We start from the raw sequence: 16,732 nt of genomic DNA, 5'->3' as shown, positions 1-16,732 counted from the left end.
ACCGACATACATCTCATCACTTGTCTCAAAATGTCTCCGAACTTGACACCTCCTTTCTGCACAAGATCTGACCACATTCTCCCATTCCCGGTTACAGAACTTTTTTCGAGTTGCACTCACTTTATGGAATTCTCTCCCTTGCACAGTAAGACTTTCCTCTAGTCTTCAAACCTTCAGACGTTCTCTGAAAACCCACCTCTTCAGACAAGCTTATAATATTCCTCAACCACCATCTTAGTCTACCTAGTTTACCCTATTACCACCCTCTACACAGCTAACACAAGACAAAAGCACACTGACCAATATAGTTGTCTGACAGAGCATACAGCCCATTAAAAACTTTGTAACCTTTGCATTCTAGCTGGACAAATATTCAATATGATGTAGCACTTACCCTTGTGTATAAAAACCATTGTCACATAGATTGTAAACTTGCGAGCAGGGCCTTCTTACCTCTCTGTATGTATGTATTACCCAGTATTGTTTTATTACTGTTTGTTCTCAATTGCAAAGCGCTACGGAATCTGCTGACGCTATATAAATAAATGTTGATGATGAATAGTGCCTAACACATTATACCAACCTAGCCATTAGCTCCACATAATGTATACCAATAGTGCCTCACACATTATACTACCCTAGCCAGTAGCTCCACATACTGTATACAAATAGTGCCTCACACATTATACCGACCTAGCCAGTAGCTCCACATACTGTATACCAATAGTGCCTCACACATTATACCGACCTAGCCAGTAGCTCCACATATTGTATACCAATAGTGCCTCACACATTATACCAACCTAGCCAGTAGCTCCACATACTGTATACAAATAGTGCCACACACATTATACCGACCTAGCCAGTAGCTCCACATACTGTATACCAATAGTGCCTCACACATTATACCGACCTAGCCAGTAGCTCCACATACTGTATACCAATAGTGCCTCACACATTATACCGACCTAGCCAGTAGTTCCACATACTGTACACCAATAGTGCCTCACACATTATACCGACCTAGCCAGTAGCTCCACATAATGTATATTAATAGTGCCTCACACATTATACCGACCTAGCCAGTAGCTCCACATAATATATACCAATAGTGCCTCACACATTATATCGACCTAGCCAGTAGCTCCACATACTGTATACCAATAGTGCCTCACACATTATACCGACCTAGCCAGTAGCTCCATATACTATATACCAATAGTGCCTCACACATTATACCGACCTAGCCAGTAGCTCCACATAATGTATACAAATAGTGCCTCACACATTATACCGACCAAGCCAGTAGCACCAGATACTGTATACCAATAGTGCCTCACACATTATACTGACCTAGCCAGTAGCTCCACATAATGTATACCAATAGTGCCTCACACATTATACTGACCTAGCCAGTAGCTCCACATACTGTATACCAATAGTGCCTCACACATTATACTGACCTAGCCAGTAGCTCCACATACTGTGTACCAATAGTTTCTCAAACATTATACTGACCTAGCCAATAGCTCCACATAATGTATACCAATAGTGCCTCACACATTATACCAACCAAGCCAGTAGCACCACATACTGTATACCAATAGTGCCTCACACATTATACTGACCTAGCCAGTAGTTCCACATACTGTACACCAATAGTGCCTCACACATTATACCGACCTAGCCAGTAGCTCCACATAATGTATATTAATAGTGCCTCACACATTATACCGACCTAGCCAGTAGCTCCACATAATATATACCAATAGTGCCTCACACATTATATCGACCTAGCCAGTAGCTCCACATACTGTATACCAATAGTGCCTCACACATTATACCGACCTAGCCAGTAGCTCCATATACTATATACCAATAGTGCCTCACACATTATACCGACCTAGCCAGTAGCTCCACATAATGTATACAAATAGTGCCTCACACATTATACCGACCAAGCCAGTAGCACCAGATACTGTATACCAATAGTGCCTCACACATTATACTGACCTAGCCAGTAGCTCCACATAATGTATACCAATAGTGCCTCACACATTATACTGACCTAGCCAGTAGCTCCACATACTGTATACCAATAGTGCCTCACACATTATACTGACCTAGCCAGTAGCTCCACATACTGTGTACCAATAGTTTCTCAAACATTATACTGACCTAGCCAATAGCTCCACATAATGTATACCAATAGTGCCTCACACATTATACCAACCAAGCCAGTAGCACCACATACTGTATACCAATAGTGCCTCACACATTATACTGACCTAGCTAGTAGCTCCACATACTGTATACCAATAGTGCCTCACACATTATACTGACCTAGCCAATAGCTCCACATACTGTATACCAATAGTGCCTCGCACATTATACCGACCTAGCCAGTAGCTCCATATACTATATACCAATAGTGCCTCACACATTATACCGACCTAGCCAGTAGCTCCATATACTATATACCAATAGTGCCTCACACATTATATCGACCTAGCCAGTAGCTCCACATACTGTATACCAATAGTGCCTCACACATTATACCGACCTAGCCAGTAGCTCCATATACTATATACCAATAGTGCCTCACACATTATATCGACCTAGCCAGTAGCTCCACATACTGTATATTAATAGTGCCTCACACATTATACCGACCTAGCCAGTAGCTCCACATAATATATACCAATAGTGCCTCACACATTATATCGACCTAGCCAGTAGCTCCACATACTGTATACCAATAGTGCCTCACACATTATACCGACCTAGCCAGTAGCTCCATATACTATATACCAATAGTGCCTCACACATTATACCGACTTAGCCAGTAGCTCCACATACTGTATACCAATAGTGCCTCACACATTATACCGACCTAGCCAGTAGCTCCACATACTGTATACCAATAGCGCCTCACACATTATACTGACCTAGCCAGTAGCTCCACATACTGTATACCAATAGTGCCTAATACATTATACCCACCTAGCCAGTAGCTCCACATAATGTATATTAATAGTGCCTCACACATTATACCGACCTAGCCACTAGCTCCACATACTGTATACCAATAGAGCCTCACACATTATACTGACCTAGCCAGTAGCTCCACATAATATATACCAATAGTGCCTCACACATTATATCGACCTAGCCAGTAGCTCCACATACTGTATACTAATAGTGCCTCACACATTATACCCACCTAGCCAGTAGCTCCACATACTGTATACCAATAGTGCCTCACACATTATACCGACCTAGCCAGTAGCTCCACATACTGTATACCAATAGTGCCTCACACATTATACCGACCTAGCCAGTAGCTCCACATACTGTATACCAATAGTGCCTCACACATTATACCGACCTAGCCAGTAGCTCCACATATTGTATACTAATAGTGCCTCACACATTATACCGACCTAGCCAGTAGCTCCACTTACTGTATACCAATAGTGCCTCACACATTATACCGACCTAGCCAGTAGCTCCACATACTGTATACTAATAGTGCCTCACACATTATACCGACCTAGCCAGTAGCTCCACATACTGTATACTAATAGTGCCTCACACATTATACCCACCTAGCCAGTAGCTCCACATACTGTATACCAATAGTGCCTCACACATTATACCCACCTAGCCAGTAGCTCCACATAATGTATATTAATAGTGCCTCACACATTATACCGACCTAGCCAGTAGCTCCACATAATATATACCAATAGTGCCTCACACATTATATCGACCTAGCCAGTAGCTCCACATACTGTATACCAATAGTGCCTCACACATTATACCGACCTAGCCAGTAGCTCCATATACTATATACCAATAGTGCCTCACACATTATACCGACCTAGCCAGTAGCTCCACATAATGTATACAAATAGTGCCTCACACATTATACCGACCAAGCCAGTAGCACCAGATACTGTATACCAATAGTGCCTCACACATTATACTGACCTAGCCAGTAGCTCCACATACTGTATACCAATAGTGCCTCACACATTATACTGACCTAGCCAATAGCTCCACATACTGTATACCAATAGTGCCTCAAACATTATACTGACCTAGCCAATAGCTCCACATAATGTATACCAATAGTGCCTCACACATTATACTGACCTAGCTAGTAGCTCCACATACTGAATACCAATAGTGCCTCACACATTATACTGACCTAGCCAATAGCTCCACATACTGTATACCAATAGTGCCTCACACATTATACTGACCTAGCCAGTAGCTCCATATACTATATACTATAGTGCCTCACACATTATACCGACATACATAGCCGGATTAAGGGGGGGCACTTGCCCCAGGCCCCCTCTCTCTGAGGGTCTCCCCCCGCCGCCTGGGAGGAGAGAAGCTGCTACATGTTTTTAGTAACTTTCTTTTTCACCACCCCTCCCCGGGGGGGGGGGGGTGGGGTCGCGGGGAAGGGGTGGTGAAAAGGAAAGATAATAAAAACTCTATTGGTGGTCAGTGGCAGCAACATACAGCCAATCATAAGGCTGCCTGTTGCTGATTGGTGTCAGACAGGAAGTGCTCATTTCACTTCCTGTCTGAGCAGCTCGGAGTGATGCAGCAGAGAGCAAGGTAAGTGTGTGTGTGTGTGTCTGTTGACAAGGAAGTTTGTGGCAGTAAAATGTGTGTGAGGGCAGCAGGGAGCTTGTGGCAGTATGTGGGTGAGGGTAGCAGGGGGCTTGTGACAGTATGTGTTTGAGGGCAGCAGGGGGCTTGTGGCAGTATAATGTGTGTGAGGGCAGCAGGGGGCTTGTGGCAGTATAATGTGTGTGAGGGCAGCAGGGAGCTTGTGGCAGTATAATGTGTGTGAGGGCAGCAGGGGGCTTGTGGCAGTATAATGTGTGTGAGGGCAGCAAGTGGCTTGTGGCAGTATAATGTGTGTGAGGGCAGCAGGGGGCTTGTGGAAATATAATGTGTGTGAGGGCAGCAGGGGGCTTGTAGCAGTATAATGTGTGTGAGGGCAGCAGGGGGCTTGTGGCAGTATAATGTGTGTGAGGGCAGCAGGGGGCTTGTGGCAGTATAATGTGTGTGAGGGTAGCAGGGGGCTTGTGGCATTATAATGTGTGTGAGGACAGCAGTGGGCTTGTGGCAATATAATGTGTGTGAGGGCAGCAGTGGGCTTGTGGTAGTATAATGTGTGTGAGGGCAGCAGGGGGTTTGTGGCAGTATAATGTGTGTGAGGGCAGCAGGGGGCTTGTGGAAATCTAATGTGTGTGGGGGCAGCAGGGGGCTTGTGGCAGTATAATGTGTGTGAGGGCAGCTAGGGGCTTGTGGCAGCATAATGTGTGTGAGGGCAGCAGGGGGCTTGTGGTAGTATAATGTGTGTGAGGGAAGCAGGGGGCTTGTGGCAGTCTAATCTGTGTGAGGGCAGCAGGGGGCTTGTGGCAGTATAACGTGTGTGAGGGTAGCAGGGGGCTTGTGTCAGTTTAATGTGCGTGAGGGCAGCAGGGAGCTTGTAGCAGTATAATGTGTGTGAGGGCAGCAGGGGACTTGTGGTAGTATAATGTGTGTGAGGGCAGCAGGGGACTTGTGGTAGTATAATGTGTGTGAGGGCAGCAGGGGGCTTGTGGAAATATAATGTGTGTGAGGGCAGCAGGGGGCTTGTAGCAGTATAATGTGTGTGAGGGCAGCAGGGGGCTTGTGGCAGTATAATGTGTGTGAGGGCAGCTAGGGGCTTGTGGCAGTATAATGTGTGTGAGGGCAGCTAGGGGCTTGTGGCAGCATAATGTGTGTGAGGGCAGCAGGGGGCTTGTGGTAGTATAATGTGTGTGAGGGAAGCAGGGGGCTTGTGGCAGTCTAATCTGTGTGAGGGCAGCAGGGGGCTTGTGGCAGTATAACGTGTGTGAGGGTAGCAGGGGGCTTGTGTCAGTTTAATGTGTGTGAGGGCAGCAGGGAGCTTGTAGCAGTATAATGTGTGTGAGGGCAGCAGGGGACTTGTGGTAGTATAATGTGTGTGGGGGCAGCAGGGGGCTTGTGGCAGTATAATGTGTGTGAGGGCAGCTAGGGGCTTGTGGCAGTATAATGTGTGTGAGGGCAGCTAGGGGCTTGTGGCAGCATAATGTGTGTGAGGGCAGCAGGGGGCTTGTGGTAGTATAATGTGTGTGAGGGAAGCAGGGGGCTTGTGGCAGTCTAATCTGTGTGAGGGCAGCAGGGGGCTTGTGGCAGTATAACGTGTGTGAGGGTAGCAGGGGGCTTGTGTCAGTTTAATGTGTGTGAGGGCAGCAGGGAGCTTGTAGCAGTATAATGTGTGTGAGGGCAGCAGGGGACTTGTGGTAGTATAATGTGTGTGAGGGCAGCAGGGGACTTGTGGTAGTATAATGTGTGTGAGGGCAGCAGGGGGCTTGTGGCAGTATAATGTGTGTGAGGGCAGCAGGGAGCTTGTGGCAGTATAATGTGTGTGAGGGCAGCAGGGGGCTTGTGGCAGTATAATGTGTGTGAGGGCAGCAAGTGGCTTGTGGCAGTATAATGTGTGTGAGGGCAGCAGGGGGCTTGTGGAAATATAATGTGTGTGAGGGCAGCAGGGGGCTTGTAGCAGTATAATGTGTGTGAGGGCAGCAGGGGGCTTGTGGCAGTATAATGTGTGTGAGGGCAGCAGGGGGCTTGTGGCAGTATAATGTGTGTGAGGGTAGCAGGGGGCTTGTGGCATTATAATGTGTGTGAGGACAGCAGTGGGCTTGTGGCAATATAATGTGTGTGAGGGCAGCAGTGGGCTTGTGGTAGTATAATGTGTGTGAGGGCAGCAGGGGGTTTGTGGCAGTATAATGTGTGTGAGGGCAGCAGGGGGCTTGTGGAAATCTAATGTGTGTGGGGGCAGCAGGGGGCTTGTGGCAGTATAATGTGTGTGAGGGCAGCTTGGGGCTTGTGGCAGCATAATGTGTGTGAGGGCAGCAGGGGGCTTGTGGTAGTATAATGTGTGTGAGGGAAGCAGGGGGCTTGTGGCAGTCTAATGTGTGTGAGGGCAGCAGGGGGCTTGTGGCAATGTAATGTGTGAGGTAGGTAGTGGCTAATTAATGGGTGTTATTTTGTTTGTGGAGTGATGGTGGGGCAATTTAATTTAATAGTGTGGTTGGTGCAGACTTATCAATGTAGGGTGGGATGATTAATTTAATGTTGGTGTGGTTTGGGCGCTATTAACTAAATGTGTGGCAGAGTTTTGGAAAAAGGATTGCTATTTCTTACAAGTGAATGCAAGTTATTTAATGTATGGTAGGAAATTGGTTTATTTAATAAATGTGATTGCTATTAATTTATATTTTATTAAAGGTGAATAAAATTATTTTAGAGTCGCATTGGTTACAGGAAAGGGGCACTAATAATAAAACTTGAATTGTTTTGATTTAATGTCGGACTGCATAGAGGCAGGGAGGCCTACTGTGTTCACTCATTGCTGATATTTCTATATGTTATGTACCTATTCTCTTTCCAAACAGGGAACCAACATTCCAGGATCCAGACAAGCACAACTGAGCTTAGGACCCAAGTGGCAGCGACAAGTATTGAAAGCGGGAAGAACAGGTAGGAGAGAGCAGGACATTCTGCCAACTGTCCTGATTCTGGTGGGGCAGTCCTGAGTTTGGGGACTGACCCACTCAGTCAGGACTTTGTCCCGACTACAGGGACAGTTGGGAGGTATGTCCCACTTCACACTGCTCTACTCATGAAGGGGGAGCTGCCTGCACCTAACAGTAGTGCACACAGTATTTTCAGTGTATTTGTCTAAAATTATAGCCATAGTACACTTTAGGGGCCCCCTTGTCTAAAGTGCCCCGGGTCCCCCAGAGCCTTAATCCACCTCTGCCGACCTAGCCAGTAGCTCCACATACTGTATACCAATACTCACACTTTATACCTGCCCAGGTGTGTTTCTTCACATTAACCAGTAATGCTTTATGCATTATACCTGCTTATGAGTGCTTCCACATAATGCTTCACGCATTATACCAGCTAACTAGTACCTCCACAAATATACCCGTACAAACCCACACATTATAGTACACCAGACACCAGTACTGGAAGGAATGAATGCATGAAACTTTTAATTGCCTTTTTTTTTTTTTTCAGAGGAGGTATGTGGATAGTTTAAGAATGGCATAGAAAAAAAACAGCCTATGGTGTCAAAAAGAGGAAAATACTGTAAATTTCAGTTTTCTGATATGGAAGGGTGGTGTCCTGTTGTACTATTCCAGGTACAAAATTGCAGAAATTTTAAGAGCTAAATGACTACCATGGAGACTGTTTGCAGTGAGTGGTAGTGGAAGATCTACCTCAGTTGCATACGGTATGGCATACAGGGCCAACTTTTCCATTGGGCACGATGGGCAGCTGCCTGGGGGCTCCACGGGCAAGGGGGCCCCATAGGCACAGCTCTTAATGAGAATAAATAATCCTGCAAAAGAAAAAAAACTGCAAAAAAAACCTACAAGGGTCACTGAGCAAGTACATCTATCTATCTCTATCTATCTATATCTATATCTGTATCTGTATACATCTATATATCTATACCTATATCTAGGGGCCCCGGTGCACTGCTTTGCCTGGGGGCCCATAATGTTGTTAAGATGGCCCTGATGGCATACGGAGTTACACCAATGCCTACACCCATGATCACCTCCTATCAGCGCCAAATAGGGCTTTGCAGAAGAGTAAAATTAGGGACACGGTAGGATGGACCGGCTCCACTGCCAATGCGCCTTCCCCCCACTACCCCCAAAGTTTTTGCTACGGGGCTTCACAATGCAGCATTCTGCACCCAGTGAAGAGTAGTTTTACTTTTTTTGCTCAAGGAAAAAGCTGGTCTTTCTTTAAATAGATAATGTTGTATTGAAAGAACCAGGTTTTGTCTAGAGGGAGTCACATGGTCGTATTTCCTGTTCTGGCAACTGTTAATAGTCTGCACGCAGCATTTAACAGTTGAAGCCAAAAAGCACTCCATAGAAGTCTATTTTACTCGTGTGCACCTGTTACACTATCAATAAAACAACTACTGGAAAATTGCTTAGATACGAGTCAAGCGTTTCAGGCAGTGTTCTTCTCTGTCAGCAGGAAATACACTCTGAAATGGTGAATAGCTTTTTTCCTGTAGCTGTTTATCTGTTGAGTGAAAAGCTCTAATGTGTCCTAGGTACAGTCACAAGAGTGAATAAACACATAAGTGCAGCCCTTAGCCCTAAAGCATTAATACATAGTAATTTAATGTATATAGACTTAGCTCTAGGGTTCAAAGACTCTACAGTTTCTAGTTCTGAGTCTCTATTCATCACTATGTATCAGTACTTTAGCTACACATAAAAGTCAGTGTTCTATTTACTTGTGTAACATTACACAAATCCTCATATTCTGTAATCCACCTGCTGGAACTTTTTTGTTTTATTTGGTGTTGGTTTTTTTTGCATCACAATACACATTGGCAACATTGCAGTATAGAGTATGGTTATCTGTTAAAAAAAAATGTTCAATTACAATATCAATTGTGTGACACAAAGTAATAAAGAAAGTGACTCATGATAAAAATATCTCTCTATTTTAATCATGTAATAAATCCTTCAGTGCAGTCTGCTGGAATGTATTTTACCAACCAAGTCTTTGTTATCAAAAGGTTAAAAGTCTCACAAAGTCTCAATGCATAAGTCAAGTTACAAAAGTCATCTTATTCCCCAGAAGAACAGCTAATTGATCAGTATTCTGGGATAACTTCACGTCGTTCGTACTTGAAATGATTCTACTGCGAAATGACAATAATTGTAAAAGATTTTATAAATATAGACTGCTCTACCTAACTCTACTGATAATATGAGACTTTAAGTTATACCTAAAGGTTGATAAATATTTACAGTAAAACTATTTAAAATAAAAGTAAAATAATGTAAAATAATGTTATGGAGTTTTTTTTAAACAACTTTCTGAAAAGTTAAGCACAAATGTCTAATTTTAGTGCTTTTTTTTTTTTTCTTTCTGCTATATCTGTTTCTGACTCACTAAAGAGCTTGACACATCCCCCAGTTCCTATTTTACAAAAAAAAATCCTCATCTTGGAATTCTTATCTCCCTAGACTCTTGGTACACCTAGAGAAGTACAACTATTGGGAATAGGTTTGTCATACCTTTTAGCTGTTCAGATTGAGTCCTGATTTTGAGGAGAATGTCCTGTGGATCAGAACAATTGTCCCGATTCCAGGATAGTTGGGAGGTGTAGCCCATCAAACAGGTGTCTCTTCACCAGGTGGTGAATTGCTGTTTTCAGGGGAGTGGAAAGGAGCTGAGGGCAGTCACTTCCCTACTATCCTGATCTATAGTAACAAGTTGGGAGGTATGGTCTTTAAACCCCATAAAAAGCAATAAATGGCACTATTAGAATTAAGGATGAGCGGGCTCGGATTCCGCTAATCCGAGCCCACCCGAACAGTGCAGATCCGAGCACTGTTCGGGTACTTCCGCCCGGCAAAAAGATCCGAAACGAGGCTATGACATCCAAGTCTCGCGTCGGATCTCGCAAATTCTCAGCTTGCGGCCGCCATCTTCATTTCGCCTGACATCAGGGAAGAGGGAGGTTGTAGGGTAGTGGTGCTCCTGCGTGATCAGTCCAGTGGTGCTTTATGCTTGTGTCCAGTGCTCTGTCCTTGCTGAGTCCAGTGGTGCTTTTGTCCTGTGCTCTGTCCTGCTGAGTCCAGTGGTGCTTTGGCCAGTGTCTATCCTGCTGAGTCAAGTGGTGATTTAGTCCTGTGCTTTGTTGTGCTAAGTCCATAGTAATTTTATAATTATTAAAAACTCCTAAAAAAAAAAAAAAAAAATTTACAAAATTTTTTAAAAAAAATATTCAAAAATAATTTAAAAAGTATAAAAAAATTCTAGAGCAATATATTATTGCAGTCCTGAAATATTAGTACTGCAATACCTACGTTCACTGTTATTGCAGTCCAGAATTATTAGTACTGCTAAATTTACCTACGTTCACTGTTCTTGCAGTACTGCAATCTATATTACTACGTTCACTGTTTCAGCAGTCCCAAAAAATAGGTACTGCAATCTATATTACTACGTTCACTGTTTCTGCAGTCCCAAAGAATAGGAACTGCAATCTATATTACTAGGTTCACTGTTTCTGCAGTCCAAAAAATAGGAACTGCAATTTATATTACTACGTTCACTGTTTCTGCAGTCCAAAAAAATAGGAACTGCAATCTATATTACTACGTTCACTGTTTCTGCAGTCCAAAAAATAGGAACTGCAATCTATATTACTAGGTTCACTGTTTCTGCAGTCCAAAAAAATAGGAACTGCAATCTATATTACTACGTTCACTGTTTCTGCAGTCCAAATAATAGGAGCTGCAATCTATATTACTACGTTCACTGTTTCTGCAGTCCAAAAAAATAGGAACTGCAATCTATATTACTACGTTCACTGTTTCTGCAGTCCAAAAAATAGGAACTGCAATCTATATTACTAGGTTCACTGTTTCTGCAGTCCAAAAAAATAGGAACTGCAATCTATATTACTACGTTCACTGTTTCTGCAGTCCAAATAATAGGAACTGCAATCTATATTACTACGTTCACTGTTTCTGCAGTCCACAAAAATAGATACTGCAATCTATATTACTACGTTCACTGTTCCTGCAGTGCAGAAATATTAGTATCAGATATTCAACTACATTCACTGTTCCTGCAGTGCAGAAATATTAGTATCAGATATTAAACTACGTTCACTGTTCCTGCTACATCAAAAAAGCATGAACCTGCCCTGCCATCAACTAAAACAAGAGGTAGTGACGTGCTTGAACTCCACCCTCTATATGCTGCAGAGGATGGAGGAGCAGCATAAAAGCCATTCAAGCCTACACAGCCACCTACGATGGCCCACGTGTTTGTGCCGCCCACTTGTGTCGCTTTGCTTAGACATCCAGCTATCTTGGTGCAACCTTTTGGACTAAAAACAATATTGTGAGGTGTTCACAATAGACTGGAAATTAGTGGAAATGAATGTTATTGAGGTTAATAATAGTGTAGGAGTGAAAAAAAACCTGAAATATGGATTTTAGCACCTTTTTATGCTTTTTTTAAAAAAAATCAGAACCCAAAACCCAAAATCAGAACCAAAACCTTTCGTGGGGTGTTTTGGCAAAACAAATCAGAACCCAAAACCTCAAGCTAATCAGAACCCAAAACCCAAAAGTGTCCGGTGCACACCCTTAATTAGAATGTGATCTATTACATAAATAACCTGCATGCCTTGGTTCTCTGCTTTTTGAACAACAAGTGGCTCTCGGCTGTTGTAGAAACACAGGAACCAGCATGCCCTGGTATCCAGTGACAGCCTATTTCTGGGACACTTAGGGGTATATTTACTGAACTGCGGGTTTGAAAAAGTGGAGATGCTGCCTATAGCAACCAATGAGATTCTAGGGCCTGATTCATTAAGGATCTTAACTTAAGAAACCTCTTATTTCAGTCTCCTGGACAAAACCATGCTACAATGCAAGGGGTGCAAATTAGTATTCTGTTTTGCACATAAGTTAAATACTGACTGTTTTTTCATGTAGCACACAAATAATTGATAGCTTATTAGTACACTGAAATTTAAAGTTGATATTTGTGTACTACATGAAAAAAACAGTCAGTATTTAACTTATGGACTTTTAATTCCACTTAGTTAAAAAAATAAACGGGAAAAATAAAACCTTACTTTTAAAAAATGCTTTGTTTAAAGAGTAAAACATTTGTTTTAAATGATTTGTTTTCTGCTGAGTTGTCCTGACGCAGAATTAGTTATATAGGCTTCCCCATGCTTAGGAATGATGACGCCTTCGCAGGCAAGAGGCAGTGAACCTTACCGCCGACATTGCAGGGGCGCATGGAGGATTTTTCAGGGGGGGGGTTCCTCCACCCCCGAATAAAAACAACAACCCTAGAGAGCTGCCGCGCATGCGCGGGCCGTTTCGGCTGCACTGTACTATACAGCAGCCGCGGCGCTGTCAAAGAAACGTCCGCGGCTGCTGTATAATACAGTGCCGATATGTAGGGCATGTTTTGTTAATATACTTGTAAATCAGTTCATCAGGACACTGAAGCATGGGTGGGCACTGCTGAGCTCTTTATTCAGCCATTTGCAGACTCCGGGTACATTGCACACTGGCCACCCCCACTTCCCAGCATTCCCCATGGTCTTAGGGACCATCACTAAAGATTCAAGCTTAAACATATAAGGGAGTGTCTACAAACATTAAGCATATCTAATGCAATAACATCACATCTTCTTTTCTTTAAAGATAAGCCCTGTATCCTTCAGTATAACAATTTAACAATATAACATTAAGAACATCATCTAACACGTTTCAATGAGTCTCTCAGGTCTGCGTATTTCTCTTATGGGTCTTTCACACAAAGTCTGTGTATCGTCAACCATGTTGGACCTTTCTTCCATCATGGTTTGTTCACCATTATCAAGTCCATCATACATGTCAGATGAAGGGTATTCTTCAGTCGTGTTGCCATCACTATGGTTGGGTTGAGATCTTAAATCGACCCGATTTCTTCTTACTTCTGTTCCACGATCTGTACGTACAATATAAGATCTTGGTGCTACTTGTGCTTGCACAATACCTTTCTGCATCCAAATGCCTTTCTCATGATCTCGGAGACGGACTTGGTCACCTGATCTTAGATCAGATAAGCTTTTTGCTCGGCTATCATGGTACAGTTTCTGTTTCTCCTGTTGACATACCTTACTCAGTCTCACCAATGCTGAGTTATGCGTATTAAGCAGTTCGTCACTTATCGGAAGATTTGCTCTAATCCTCCTTCCCATCAGCATTTGTGCAGGAGAGAGTCCATTCTGTAAAGGTGTACTGCGGTAGATTAAAAGACTTTTGTAGAAATCTTCTTTGCCGTCTTGTGCTTTTTTCATTAGACTCTTTACAGTTTTTACTGAACTTTCCACCAACCCATTTGACTGTGGATAGTGGGGACTCGATGTTGCATGGACAAATTCCCACTCTTCAGCAAACTGTCTAAATTCAGCGCTGGAAAACTGAGGTCCATTGTCAGTGAACACTTCCATAGGAACACCATGCCTTGCAAAGATTGACTTCATGCAACTGATTACGGCTTTACTAGTAGTTGTAGGTAGAGTCTGCACCTCAGGGTAATTAGAATAATAATCAGTCACGACAATGTGTGTTTTTCCAATACAATCAAACAAATCTGCGCCTACCTTCTGGTATGGTCTCTCTGGCACTGCATGAGGACTCAGCGGCTCGACTTGTTGCTTTGGTCTGTACGTAAGACACAGTTCACATGTAGCTGTTGTCTGTGCTATGTCCTGGTTCATTCTTGGCCAATACATCACTTCACGCGCCCTCCGTTTACATTTCTCTTCTCCTAAGTGGCCTTCATGTATCTTGCACAGCATAATTTTTCTTAGTCGTGCAGGTATAATAATTCTATTGCCTTTGTAAATAATACCATTGACAACCGTAAGGTCAGTGCGGTACATCCAATAATCATGAATAGACAGTGGGCACGCATTTTTTTCTGCTGGCCATCCTTTCAGAATGATGTCTTGTAACACTTTCATTGTGATGTCTGTCTCTGTTTCTTTTCTTATCTGTTCTTGTCTTGCAAGAGACACAGGTAGAGAAGCTACAATCAAATTAACATATGCGTCTATCTCTTTATCCATCAGACTTTCAGAACCTTCACTTTTGTTCACAGCACGGGAAAGTGTGTCAGCAATGTACATGTATTTACCAGGACAGTACAGCAATTGGACATCATATTTCTGTAGTCTTATAAGCATTCTTTGAATTCTCATGGGACAGTCATGTAACGATTTAGCCATGATAGCTACCAATGGCTTGTGGTCAGTTTCCACTGTAAACGCTTGACCATACACAAATTGATGAAATCGCTCACATGCATATGTGATTGCTAGAAGTTCTTTTTCTATCTGAGCATATCTTGTTTCAGCACTTGTCAATGCTCTTGATGCATAGATTAAACGGTTGCCATGTATCCTCATGTTCTTGTAACAACACTGAGCCTAGGCCAAATTGCGAGGCATCTGCTGAAATTCTTATACTTTTTGTAGGATCAAAGAATCTTAGTACCGGTTGCTCTGTGATGGTCCATTTCAAGTTTTGCCAACTTTCTTCTTGTTCATGTGACCACATCCACTCATTATTTTTGTCCAACAACCATCTTAGAGGTGCTGTTTGTTCGGAGAGTTGAGAAATAAACTTTCCTAAGTAAGTAATCATTCCTAGGAATCTTCTCACGTCGTCTTTGTTGTTAGGACGTTCCATGTTTATTATGGCTGATATTTTCCTCGGGTCAGGCTTCACACCTTCCTCCGAGACCACGTCACCCATAAAGGTAAGTGTTTTCACACCAAATTCACATTTGTCCTTGTTCAGCTTTAGATTCACCTTCTTGATAAGTTCCATTACTTGTCTCAGTCTAGAATCATGTTCTTCTTTTGTAGATCCCCAGACAATAATGTCATCCATCATTGTTTCAACACCTGGAATGTGTTCAAAAATCATGTGTATCCTTTTGTGATATACTTCTGGAGCAGACAATATCCCATATGGTAGTCGAAGGAATCTGTATCGACCTTCTGGGGTATTAAATGTACACAGCATTGAGCTGGCTTCATCTAGCTTCATTTGCCAGAATCCTGAAGATGCATCCAATTTACTGAACCATTTTGCTCCCGCAAACTGTGACATGATTTCATCTCTGGTTGGTAGTTTGAAATGTTCTCTTTTAATAGCCTTATTTAAATCTCTTGGATCCAGACATATTCTGAGTTGTCCATTTTTCTTTTCAACAATTACTAAGGAGCTCACCCATTCAGTAGGCTCATCAACTTTCTGTATCACACCCAAAGCTTCCATGCGGTTTAACTCCTGTTTTAGTTTTTCTCTCAGCGCAAATGGCACTTTTCTACAGGGGTGTATCACTGGAGGAACTTGCGTGTCTAGATTTATCTTATGCTCGCCAGGCAGACAACCTAAACCTTCAAACATGTCTCTGTATTCTGTAAACACTGATTTGCATTCATCTTCTACTTGTGATGTCACCATGAAAACTTTCTTTATCAAGTTAAGCTTCTCACATGAACTTAATCCTAGAATCGGTTGTACATCTTTATCCACAATCAGTAGCGATGTTTTGAACTTTTGTCCTTTGTAGCTCAGGGTCACTAGGCATGTACCTTTCACAGGAATTTCCTCCCCAGTGTAGCCTGTAACTTTCACATTGGCTGGATGAATTTTAGGTTTTACTCTAAAAGTCTTATAGTCTTGAAACGATATCAAATTCACCTGCGCACCAGTATCAAGCTTAAAGGGAATGACAATCTCGTTCACTGTTAAAGGAACAATCCATTCTTTCTTGTCTGTACTGCAAAGTTCAATACAATTCACAAAAAAATCTTCAGACGTAGCTTGTTCAACGGCATGCACTTTGTTTGTTTCACTATTGGTTCTACAGCATTTGGCAAAGTGATTAAGTCCACCACATTTCATGCAGGTTTTACCATAAGCAGGGCACATTTTAGGATTGTGAGTATTTCCACATCTACTGCAGATTTTCCTATTAGATTGCATTTTAGACTGCTTCATTTTAGAGAATGGTGGTTTGCTTGGCTCTGTTTTCTTCACCACATGTA

At 42.7% G+C, this 16,732-nt stretch overlaps 1 protein-coding gene across 2 annotated transcripts in view; it reads right to left on the bottom strand.

Moving 5' to 3' along the window:
- The window catches only part of ITGA1 (integrin subunit alpha 1), a 131,104-nt gene that overhangs the window by 94,532 nt on the left and 19,840 nt on the right, over window positions 1–16,732 (bottom strand). Inside the window, exon 1 of one of the 2 annotated variants that reach the window (XM_075183936.1) lies at window positions 10,164–10,393. The exons of the other annotated variant lie outside the window; for it this stretch is intronic. Within the exon in view, the coding sequence (XP_075040037.1) occupies window positions 10,164–10,260 (97 nt within the window). The 5' untranslated portion in view covers window positions 10,261–10,393. Of the gene's footprint in view, window positions 1–10,163; window positions 10,394–16,732 lie in introns of those variants that run through there. 2 annotated transcript variants of the gene reach the window in all.

Source organism: Mixophyes fleayi, chromosome 1, assembly GCF_038048845.1.
Source record: "Mixophyes fleayi isolate aMixFle1 chromosome 1, aMixFle1.hap1, whole genome shotgun sequence".
NCBI classification, from domain to species: domain Eukaryota; kingdom Metazoa; phylum Chordata; class Amphibia; order Anura; family Limnodynastidae; genus Mixophyes; species Mixophyes fleayi.
This window is presented reverse-complemented; position numbering and strand designations above follow the sequence as displayed.